Here is a 12,189-nt window from a genome sequence, read left to right on the forward strand (position 1 = left end):
CTGCCCACGATGAGCTGGAGGAATTAGCTAGATCAGGGATGAAATTTGTTGCCAAGGCCAGAAGGGCTGGGCTGGGAAAGGTTTCCTTCCTCTTCTTGGGGGAGCAGGGGGTATTTTGTGAGATATACTTGGGGATTTAGATTCCTCTGAGAAGTCAGAACAAGAAGCATGGGCCTGTTGCCTTGGAGAGGGGTTTGGAGAGGGGCCAGGCCTGAGGGCCAGGCCTTTCCAGATGACTCAGGAGCAACCTGGCTCTGTGGGCCAGACAGAAGCCATGCCTGAGACAAGAAGAAGGAGACAGCGAGATAGTTTCTCTCTGGGTTAACATTTGTACCTAAGATGTAAATGTTAGACCACTTTAAAGGGACAGCAAATGCAAAGACCATGATGTCCCTCGGTCTAGGCCCTGAGGCCATTAGGGCTGAGCCACGAGGCCCACATCAGGACTTCCTTTGAGTTGAGTGTGATCCCCACTCTCCTTCCATACAGAGAGCAGGATCTGATCATAAACTAAAACAAGTATGGAGCCTGCAAGCTTGCTCAGTACTTGCAAACTCAGACCAGCATTTCAGTGAACCAAAAAGCAACATAAATTCCGCTAACATTTAACCCTGTGCTGGACGCTATGCACATATAAGAGATTAAAAACACATTGTTCCCTCAAGGAGCTTAAACTAGAGTGGGCTGGGTTTTTGTCTGAAATTTGCAGAAAAACACTCAGCGACATGTGTCCCCACTAAGTTTATTAACTCAGAACACATCTGGATCATCAAAGTAGATTCAGATTGAAGCCAGTGTTTCGTTTCACTGGGATCCTTTCAGTGGCCCCATTCCCACAAGTAGGGCTGCACCCGCTTTTATAAATATGGGGGCATCTGGGCAAGAATGAAGCTGGTGCCCAAATAGGTCTGCATATGGTCCATCTGAAGATGGCCTGAGAGGGATCCACATGTCACCAAGGTGATTCTTGCTTTCTGTCTTCACTTTCTTTTGAGGTGGGTAGGAAGAGGGTCTTAGCAAGCCATCGTCATCACCCAGCTTCCTCTGGGATGCACCAGCAGTCTGGCCAGGTATTTCTTAAATGTGCCCCCAGCTGAGGAGAAGTCTCTACCTCCCCTTCCTCCTCCCCTGGGAAGAGTACCCGAGGAAGAGGTCCTTAATGACCAGTCCAGCCTCTTTGCTGAGCATTCTCTTCACTGACCAGCTCTCCATTCCCCTGAGCACTGGGGCCCTTGTCCAGCGTCGTGGGATGAACAATGAGTGTACATCAGGCAAGATGCTTCCCTGCCTGATGATTCCACCCTCCCTAGGGAAAGCCCACCCTCCTCCTAACAGGTCCTCTCTTGGGACAGCCAGGCTTTCCTGTGCAAGCTGAGCTACCATCCATTTCAACTAATAAATAACCCTTTTTCAATGGACAAGCTCCGTCTTTTAATGAAACAGGCTTTCCCTGCCCTTAATGAGGACAGATCTATTAGGAAGGGATCACAAGGCAATAGGAATTAGCAGGAAGTGAAGGGCAAAATCCGTTGCCATGGCCAGAATGTAATGCCTCTAGGAGCCCAGGAAGGCACTCTGCCCCAGCATCTGCCCCTCCTGGATGGAAGACTCAGGCCTGGCATATTTGCCCAGATGTCCCCATGATCTGGTTCTAAGGGTCCCCTTCCAGGATGGGATGGTGGCCCTGACATGCACAAACTGACCCAATTGCATCGTTGCCTGTGGACTTTTTTTTTAATTAAACTTTTTATTTTGAGATACTTTTAGCTTCACAGGCAGTTATAAGAAATAATATAGAGACATCCCATGTACCCAGTTTCTCCTAACAGTAACATCTGCAAAAGCTATACTACAATATCACGGCCATGACGTTGACATTGCTACATCCCCCGAGTTTATCAGATTTCCCAATTTTACTTGTACTCGTATGTGTGTGTATGTGTTTAGTTCTATACAACTCTATCACATGTGTAAGATGTGTCAAGATACAGAGCTAGTCCAGCCCCACAAGAACCCTTCCTATTGTCTTTTACAACCACACCTCCCTCCCCTCCCTGCCCCTCTCCTGTCCCTAACCTCTGGCAACCACTAATCTGTTGTCTGTTCCTATAATTTGTCATTTCAAGAATGTCATACCAGTGGAATCATACAGTATGTAACCTTCTGGGGCTTTTTTTCATTCATCATAATTCCTTTGAGATTCATCCAAGTGGTTGGGTGCATCAGTGATTTCTTCCTTCTTATTGCTGTGCCTGTGGTTTTAATCATTAAGCAGTACTGCATCCCGACATGGCATCAAGGCCCAATTACATAGCCTCTGCGACATGATCCTCAAGGATCTTTTACTCTGTGAGAGAAAATAGGTTTTGGTTGGTGTTTTCTGAGTGGGAAAAAAACGAAACAAAGCCAACATGTTACATGTTTTTCCGGGTACAGACAAGCATATTTCGGTTTGTTTGTTTCTTTCCTAACACAGTGGCCAGTTGGGTCGCAGTTCCCTTTAGCACTGGTTGACAGTTCTTTCTTGTGTCTTCCCACCTCCCGCCTTTCCAGGAGCACATCTACAAGCTGATGAAGAGCGACAGCTATGCCCGCTTCCTCCGGTCAAACGCTTACCAGGACTTGCTGCTCGCCAGGAAGAAGGTATCTGCGAAGGGCAGCCTTGCCTTTCTTAGCACTGTTGACCTTTGCCTGCTGCTTGCTGCTGGTGTGAAATGAGAATGTCATCCCTTGGGTTTTATTTCTTTTCTCTTTTCTTCTTTCCCTTCTGTACCTGGTCCCACTCCAATAGAACATAATTAGGATTGTCACCACATCAGCCCCCCCACAAGGTCCAGGGTGTGGCATCCTGTCTCCCTGGACCCATCGTCTCCATCTGCGTGTCCTGCCCACAGTGGAGAGTGTGACCAAATTCTGAGGCTGCAGTGGCTCAGCCCAGGAGCACAGGGCTGGCAGTGACATCAGCCAATCCCTTAGGAAACACTGAAGAGTCCAGCCCCTCCCCACAGATTTTCTGTCCCCGACCGGCTCAGGGATGAGTATGAGGCAAGGATTGGGGCGCCCCCCTCTGGATAGAAACGCTTATAGGTTTCCAGGGGGCGATCTGGCACCTGAAGTCCTTCCTGGGGTGGTTGCCCCTCCCTCTCCCTCACCTGCCCCACAGCATTTGCTTTTTCTTTTAACCAAGAAGTAACGGCATCCTAGCTCCTTCCTCCTCCTCCACTCTGAATGAAGTCCTCGTTCCCTGTGGCCCTCAGTGTCTGGACTTGGGGGTGCAGGGACCCTCAGCATGCAGGGTGGTGGGGAGTGACTGAGGCAGGGATGAACTCAGCTGGATTTATGGGAGGAGGGAAGGAAGAGCCAGGAGGGACATGGGGTCTGGAAAAGGGGAGGCAGGAGGGACAGCTCAAGGTTCCAGTATGCCTGCAAACGCTCTGCACGTCTAGGTTCTCATCTGAGGCCCACGTGTGGTTAATGGGGCTCTCCTTGCACCAAGTCCCGGGACTCCCGTGCCATGCCGCTTAGGACCATGCGCATCCCTTTCTTCTCCCTCTCAGCCTCCCGGCAGCAGTCCCTGAGCCTGTGGTTGTCCAGCAACACGCTGTCTGTCGGGCTTCCTCTCTCAGCCACACAGCCCCTCTTTCTGTGTACTGTGACCTCACGTGCCAGCATCTAGTCTGCATATCTGGCTGGTCCCACAGCACTCCTGAGTCTAGAAGAGCATTTATATCCTGCTTGCCTGCCCTTAGGTAGCCCTGAGGACATCCCCAAGAGCCTGAGAAAGAGAAGCAGACTTTGGGGACTCCCAGAGTGTGAGGAACCCAGCTTTCTTGTTGGCCTGCATCCCTTCCATCAGGTGTCACTACTACGATGGAAAATGTGAAGCCTGACCTCCAGCCCGCTCCCTTGCCAGAGGGTGGAGGTGGAGAGGCCCTGATGCAGCTGGCTGACATCCCCACCAGTAATGGCTCTGATACCCACTTTTTCAAGAAAAGTTGTGGAGACCTTTGTTGCCTCCAGCCCAGATCTCAGGGGAGAAGGCAAAGTAATTGTTCCTTATTTCTTGTGGCTCAAGACCCTGAACTGATCCCGGTGTGGGGAAATTGTGAGCCTCTAGCAGTCTGACCCATCTGGGCCTGTCCACACACCCAGAAGAAGCCAGAGGCCATTCAGTCTCCCTGTGGGTCTGAGCACAAAGGGAAAACACACCCCAGCACAGGGAGTGGGGCTGAGATTCCACAGATCCTCCCGTACGAGGAAAGCTTCTCGGAGGAGGTCACTTGAATGAGGAAGGAACGGACGGCCTGCCCGTAAAATGTCACAGATGAAGTTCATTAGAATTATCCTTCCAGCCCTTACACCAAGGAGTGTCCTTGGGGCAGAAAGCTCTTGCAGATGCCAAAGCCCTTTCAATATCCAGGGGTTAATTGTTTCCAAAGTCAGCGACAAGCCTACCTCTTCTTCCATTTCTCCCCGAGTCTCCAGGCATGGACTGGATTTGTAACTCGGCACTTCCAGGTAGGCCTAGAGTGTCTTCTGATGTCAGGGATGGGCTTACCATGCGATCTACATGTCCAGGTCATGAAGGGAGGTGAGCCACAAGGTCCAGCTAAGAGGAGGGATGTAAATCGGCCTCACTTTACTGCTAAGGAAGGCTCCTGATGGAGTCTGGAGGCATAGCCTTCCAGTCCTTCCTCCCTAATTCCTCGTCTATCCTAGTATTTTCAGAGATCAGGTTAGTTGCTCTGATGAGCCAGGTCTCAAGGACAGGTGCGCTGGGTTTTGAGGGGCCCCTCCAGAACGCTTAAGTACCAGTACTTAAGTACAGTTTTCCAGGGCAGCTCGGAGGACCTGTGCAAGGCAGACGAACCTGAATAAGTCAGGCCAGTGGCCACTCTCTGTGAGCAGCAGCTCAGGAGCCAAGGGACAAGAATGCCAGGCGCAGAATGCCAGCTGCGGGGCCTAGGACTGGCCTGACTTGAGCTGCACAGACAGCCCCCGGGCTGCCCACTGGGTTGAAGCTGAGTCCTGCCATCCCCAGCGGGGAGACTCAGTATGGTGCCAGGCCAAGCACGGATCCATCAGTTCCCTGTGCCTGAAGGAGAAAGACCAGCCTGGCTCTGCGGCGGTGTGTCCTTTGTGCTGTGTCTTCCTTCTGCAGCATCCTCTCTGTCTCCCGGCAGCCAGCTGAGGGGATGGGGCATGACAGCCAAGGAAGCCCTCTGACCTTGTCCACACCCACAGTGGCTACCTTTGGCCCCCTCTGCTTCCAGCACATCCTGCAGACCCACAGACACCTGGCTGCTTCTTCAGCTCTCTAATTTCCATTATTTGCTGTGTGTGTGTCCACATGAGTGTGTGTGCTCTCCAGATTTCCCAGGCATGGATTCAGGACCTTGGAACTGGGCTCTGGGATAAACTAGCAGGTATTCGGGATGTAATTCTCCCCCCTTGGAAAAGCAGGAAAGTTGAGGAGAGGGTCAGGTCCACACCACACCCCCTCCTCCTCCACTAGAGGAGAACGGCCAGGCCTGGGGGGAGCGTCCAGGGGCTTTGCCTCCTCTTCCCCCTGTGTGGGGAGACCCTCAGCCTGGAGTCCCTGGGAGGTTCCTGAGCCTGCTGTCACCTGCCGTGAGTAAACCTTGGAAGGGGTCACCTGCCCGAGTACCGAGAGAGCATTTTCTGTCCAGAATGCTCCTTCTGAGGCCCAAGATCTTTGTGGTTGCAAAAGACCTGGGTAGAGCCTCCTTGGTCTAAGGACACAGAACGAGAGTCACTAGGGGCCACGAGGATGTTGAGGAAGTTAACAAACTTCCTGGCTGCATCTGAGCAGAAAAATCTCAGAGAAAGTCCTAACCCAGACTCATGGAGGACTTGATGACTTCACCTCGCCCACGGCCACTTCGGCTGTCTCAGCAGGATTCCCCCACAGGCCCCGCTGGCCCTGGAAGCTCGTCTGGTTTGTGTCCCTCGTTGGGGCCCCCAGTTGGCTGCTGCGCGTGGGCTCGGCCACTCAAAAGCAGTGAGCAGGCAGTTCCAAACTGCAGACCGAGAGCCCGGCTCCCAGCCCGGTGGCTCCTACTTCAGCCCCGAAGCACGATTAATGGCTCTTCTAGAAGCAAACACCCCTCTCTCCTCACAGCTCCAGGGAGGCTCTGTTTTCCGTCTCTCCCACTGACTGTTGCACACAGCTCTGGCTGCTTCTCTTGTCCCGTTTTTTTTCTTTTTCCCCCCACGCCCTGTCTTGCTTTTGTTTTGGTTCGTTAGCTGCCGCTGCTGCTCTTGGGGAACGATGTGTAAGCTGAAGATTTTTTTTTTTTTTCTGTATTTTTCTCCCTATCTTTTTTTTTTTTTTTTTTTTTCCCCTAAAGCCAGAAAGTGAGCAAGGTCGTAGAACTTCCTTAGAAAAGTTCACTCGCAGTGTGGTAAGTTCAGCTGGTTTTCTTTGGTTGTTGTTTTTCTCTGTTTTGTTTTCTGTGTGTACGGTGGTGGTTATTGTCGTTTCCTCTGGGATGGGAGGGAGCCCAGTGCTTTCCCCTCAACACACCCACCCGTTTTCTTTTGCAAGGGTCGAGGGTTGGCGGCTTCTCTCCTAGGGATGGATCTGCAAAAGACAAAGGGCCCGGCGGCTCCCTCTGCAGACGGTGCACGGGGCAACCGCCCAGCCTCGGGCCTGGCATTTGATCTTCTGTCTGTGGCCTTGAGGAGGAAGGAGCTCCCCGCTGCCCTCGGGGCTGCTCAGTTGGCCTCTGCAGCAGCCCAGGGAGAAGGCCGTCCAACCGGACCATAAAATAAATTGGCTCAGAACCATAGCTCATCTAAAAAAACATCCAAATTTCCCTCTGTGGACTCTGACAACCATGCGGGTGCCAGAGGCCAGCTGCCGCTGCTGCTGTGTCGGCGGCTTTTGCGTGTGCCTAAGGCGGCCGTGCTGCATGGGTTGTGGCGATGCGGTCTACAGCTGGCGTGTGTGTGTGTGTTAGTGGCCTCTGCATGAGTTCCCACATCCCTGACCGCCCCTTGTCAGCCTTCTTTGCACAGCGTGACAGGGAGAGGAGGGCAGTAGCCATGGGGTGGAGCGGCCGTGGGAGGGTCTTCCCCATGGTGCCTGGTGGAGATTCTGGGCTATGATCTGTAGAACAGCACAGACCCATCTCCCCTTTCCATGATGTTCTCTGTAAGGCAGGGGCATAGGGCTTGATGCACAGGAAGCACTCAGTCCCGCTCATTCACTCACTTGTCAAAAACAAGCTGCTGAGTTCATGGGGCCCAGCCTGCACTCTTCACGTCAAACCAGAGAGAACCAACGTGGCAGCCAGGGAGCAGGGATCCCATGTGTGGAACTGGCCAAATTTCCCTTCCCAAAGGGTGGAAACCCACTGATGCTAACTTGCCTTTTTCCTCCCTCTATTGAAGAGGAGAGTCCTTGTAAACCTGACTACTGTGTGATTAGTATCGTTATTTTATCCCTTTAATGAAAAGTCTAAGAATTCTGGGTTGAAAACAACCTGGTCATTTACCTGTCATAGCTAGGTGCATCTTAACTGAATTTAAACATCATTTTGAATTTGCTAGATGTAAACATCACAGGAACTCTAGGAGGTGGCAATTAAAATATGGGTGCTCATCCCATCTCTTCTTTGGTCTTTTCTCCCCATGGCCTTTCCTCATGAGAAATCAGAACTTGCACAGTGTAAGACCTGTGGTTCCCCTGTCTGTCTTCATGGCTGGTTTGCCACGGACACGTAACTTCATACACCAAGAAGCTGCCACGGGCTGTTAGAGGCAAGGCCAACAGGAATTCCTTCACCCCCGATGGCTGATAGAGAGTGGTGGGAACCCACCCCTCCCTCTCTTTTGAGGCCTGGAGGCTGTAGGCGGAAGATGTTTAGGGGTTTTGTTGACAAGCTCAGAGTATACTGTGGAGAAAGCAGAACTCCTGCAGCCCCATGGAGGCCCTTCAGGTTGACTGCGTGGGCTGAGGGTGTGAGAGGAAGCCCGGTACTTGGATGAGGCATCCAAACATCTCCAGGCTGCTCTTCATGAGAAGTGGGTATTGGGAAAGCAAGCATGATCTCAGTGAAGCTCTGTGAAGAGCATTTATTGATGTTCCTTCATCCCAGAAGTGGTGTTGGTTCAGTGGTTCTCCAAGGTCTGTTAACAAAGCGTTTGGAACGAGAAAGCACCAGACATCACCTTCCACGCGTCTGAAGTGTGCACATGGAAGAACTTACAGAGGTGTTTCAGGGCCGGCTGAAAGAGAAATCTGCCAAGTTCCTGAGATTTTTTAGAATCTATATGAGAGAAGGCCCAAACTTCAAAACCAAAAAATTCCTAAATTCCATGCTATGTTTTCTATGAAGACTCTAAGGGGTGGGGCGTTCTGAGTTTTTGTTTCCAGTGGTGGAGGTGGAGATGGATTTGTATTGATCCATCCTTGTTCCTTGTGCTCTTGGGGTAACACCACTTAGGGTAACAAGATGAGGCTGAGTTTGAGGAAACTGCCCGTGGCCGTAGAATAGTAGCAACTCTCAGAGTACTTGAGGCTGGAACCCGAGAACGTGGTCTCCACAGCCCAGTGTTCTAACCAAACGGAATTAACCAGCCAACGAAAATGCCTTGCACTTTGATGGCCATTTTCTGGATATAATATACATAAAGTGCTTGATTTCTTTAAAAGAAGGTCTACGTGAATATTTCATCTGCTACATACTGCAAACTATAAAACTCAATGAAAGACTTGTTCAGTAGCATTCTCATGGTGCTGGGAAATATGTATAAAAAGACCATCCATGTCGTGGAACCAATAATGGGGAAATGACGGGGTGAAGCTGGGCAGTCCATGCACCAAGGATGTGAGGCCAGCTGCCATTTAGGACTAACTAGTGGCAAGAAATGTTGACCCAGATGGTTAGTTATCTCAGTCAGCTCACTTCTTATCAAAACTGAATCTGGGTCCAGAATTTCTCCCACGCCAGTGTCCTTTCTTTTCTTGGTAAAGGAGGAACATGTGGAGAAAGCAGGTCGTTCTTTCCAAGACTCAGATGTATCATGATATGGAGGGATTATCTGTTGAAGGCCCCAGATGCCCCCTTTGACGTGAGATCCTAGTTCATTGTGGTTCACGGAAGCTGCTGGGGCCACCCTGGTTTGGGTGCAGAAGGAGCCTTGCGATCCCCATCAGAGGCATTGCTGGGTGAGCTGCTCCTTCCAATGGAAGCGTCATTCTGAGTCACGCAGAGCTTGAACATCAGAGCCAATGGGGGGTACGCTGTGCCAAGGCATTGTGTAGCTGGGCCACCTAGAGCCACGGAGCTTGCATAATGGCCTGCTTTTTGACAGGGCAGGCCCGGGTTCAGAAGCAAACGTCACTCAAAGTCCATGGCGTGGCACAGCCAGCCCACATCGCATTTTTATTCAGAGCAGAAAATAGGACTCCCTCTGATGAGCCCAGCCCCACGGATGCCCAGCTGGCCAAGCGATGCGCAGCTGGGGTTCAGCCCCTCCTTGACCCTCAGCTGCCCTTGTGCAGTGGATGACTCACATCACTGAACATGGTGGCCCCGGTCCCAAGAGCTCCAGGCCCAGCTTCTCAAAGGGGGCCTAAGACATGGCCTCAGGTCAAATGAATGGAGCCTCTCTCTCCCTAGTCCTGTCCACTGGGAAGCTTCCTTTCACAGTGGCTGTAGAATATGAAAGCCACAGTAGGAAACTTCTGTGGATTGCCTTTGCATCACCCTCCATCTCCTCTGCAGACTCTCTGGTGGGAGGTCCCAGGCACTGCTGACGGGGGGAGGAGGTTCTTCTCTAACTAGAGACCACTTGCTACTGCTCAGTGGCCACCAGTCTGCCATTCTCCACCATCTTCCTGGTTTTGCGGCTGACAGATGACAATGAGGGTATGAGGGTGGCCAGAGCAGAAAGGCTGTCCATCCCCCTGCTCTCTCTTAGGCGTGCTCATTCCTTCAGGGTCTACCGCAAAGCAGGGAGGGCCCCACAAGGGGCGACTCTGACATAGAGGACAGCAAGGATGCATGGGAGGAGGGCCGTTAGCCAAGGCTCAACAGCAGCAATTTGATTGCCCTTTTCACATGGTGGCCAAAGCCATCTGGTGAGAACTCCACAGGAGGAACTCTGGGAGGAAAAGCTAGAAAAAGTCCTCTGCATGGTATCTGCAAGGGATAGCACTTAAGTTAGAAGAAGTGGCAGCCGTGGGTGACGGTGGCATCAGCCTCCCTGGACACCTTTGCCTGGGCACTCAGCCAAAGCCCCAGGTGTCCTCTTGAGAGCCTCATCAACTGTAGCCTCGGGCTCCCGAGATGGGCAATGGGGTTGCTGGTGCCTGAGCTACGCTGGAGGCCTCAGAGGAGAGCAGAGATGAGAGCCAGGTGTTCATCCCCCTCCTAAGAGAGCATCACAGTTGGGCTTTGTCGAGGTGCTCCTTGGAATTGAAACAGCAAGGACCGGGAGCTGAGGGAGCCTTGGCACGCGCCAAGCAGCATCTCCAAGCGTTTCTGTCCTGCCTGCCAAGGAATGCAGCGGGAAAGTCAGATGGAGACCAGGAAGTTCTGGGAGCCAGCTGTCACCCTCCCTCCCTCTCCCTTTCCTCCCGCCCCAACCAAAAGCCAAGGAAAAGCTAATGAGGGCTAAAAAGTCTGCAGCTCACCTCCCACCACCTTCCAGGCAGCTCCGGCCCCAGGCCCAGGTGCTGAACCAGAAGTGGAAGGCTGAGACCCTTGGCAGGCGAGGCAGAGGGCCGGCAGCCAGGGTGCTCGGCCCCCCTCCCCCCCCACAGCAGCTCCTTCCCCGGGGAGGCTCTCCCCCACCCCCTCAGCGTGTCAGGGGCAGAGCCGTGCACTTGGCTGCAATGAGTTCTCAAACACCTAGACTCAGCAGAGCCCCCAGAGGGCTTTGACCTCAGTTGAAAAAATCCTTTCGGGCCTCCAGCAAGGAACGATTGGCTAAAAATTCTTTAGAGTTGATTCTGATTGCAAACAGTCCTTGGGCCCCATGAGGACGTCTGGGTCGCAGACTGTAGTGCCAGCCTCTCCCATCTCAGAGCCCTGAGATCCAGCAGCAGTGAGACCCGGGCCTGCCTCGAGATGGGGACGGATTCCATAGCAGTGCTTGGGAGGGAAAACATGAAAACCTGCCTGTCTTGAGCAGCAGGGACTTCCCCTGGGGCTCTGGGGAACTCCTCAGGAGCCTCCATGCAGGGTGGCTCCTGCTTCCAGGCTCAGCTTGCTAACAGTGTGGCCTCAGGCCCATCACTAGCCCTCTCTGAGCCCTGGTTTTCTCCTGTGAACAATGGTGTGGACTGGATCGTCTCTGTGGACCTTTTCAGCTGTAATGTTCTATAGGTCTGTGCTTCTCTCTATCCCGAGATTTGCGAGTTGTGCTAATCACCCCTCAGAGTGAGAGAGGAGCTGCCTTCCTGCCTGGGAAGTGGCTGCCCACCCTTGACACTGGGAAGTAAACCATATTTGGAATTGAGTTGGGTGTGTATTTAAAATCCTTTGACGGGGATTTGACAATAAGGCACCGTCAGAACTGGGTGCGACTGGCACCTGACGCACAGGCCCCATCCCTCCATCGCTCAGGGCTCACTGTACACTGTGACCCCTGGAGGGCAGGGAGGGAGAGGTCACAAAGAGCAGGGTAGGCACCACGCACCCTGTCAGTCTTGCCGGTGCCGCAGTCCCCGCCATTCTGGGATGGATGCCCAGCTGGGTGTGTGTCGGGAGGTGGGGGTGAGGTCAGTCGGGCAGAGGGATGGGCTCTGCGTGGCTGCTGCCACATCACCCCGTGCATTGTGGGAGGGTGGGCAAAATAGACTCTGAGTATCTGGTGACCTCAGCATCACTCTGCTGTTCTCCTACTACCACACTTTCTAGTTCCCTGGACAACTCCGGGCCGGCTTTCCACTGTCCTCTCTTAAGGCCCAAAAAGAGGGCCCAGAGGGCGTGTTAACCTGGTTATAGTCAGTGGTGGGTTAGGCCTCCTCTGGTCTCGATCCTTCTCTCTCCACCTAGGGTCCAAGTGAAGTCTGAAAAAGCATGTTTAATATTATAGTTTTGTAGCTGGAAAATGAAAATGCAAAAGTTTATTTTTTTTATAAACCAACTATCAAATGTAAGACAGCTGAATCAGCTTAGCTGGCAGGATACAGAGAAGACAAAGAGATAAAGC

The 12,189-nt window shown here is 52.4% G+C and overlaps 1 protein-coding gene across 1 annotated transcript in view; it reads left to right on the forward strand.

The window, feature by feature from the left end:
• The window catches only part of RGS6 (regulator of G protein signaling 6), a 575,969-nt gene that overhangs the window by 538,946 nt on the left and 24,834 nt on the right, over nucleotides 1–12,189 (forward strand). Inside the window, 4 exon segments of the mRNA XM_089907925.1 lie at nucleotides 2,554–2,643; nucleotides 6,372–6,425; nucleotides 7,682–7,745; nucleotides 7,748–7,829. Coding sequence (XP_089764051.1) covers nucleotides 2,554–2,643; nucleotides 6,372–6,425; nucleotides 7,682–7,745; nucleotides 7,748–7,829 — 290 coding nt within the window.

Source organism: Delphinapterus leucas, chromosome 2 (assembly GCF_059928025.1).
Source record: "Delphinapterus leucas isolate spDelLeu-1000000601 "Yukka" chromosome 2, BTC_Dleu_Yukka2, whole genome shotgun sequence".
NCBI lineage: Eukaryota > Metazoa > Chordata > Mammalia > Artiodactyla > Monodontidae > Delphinapterus > Delphinapterus leucas.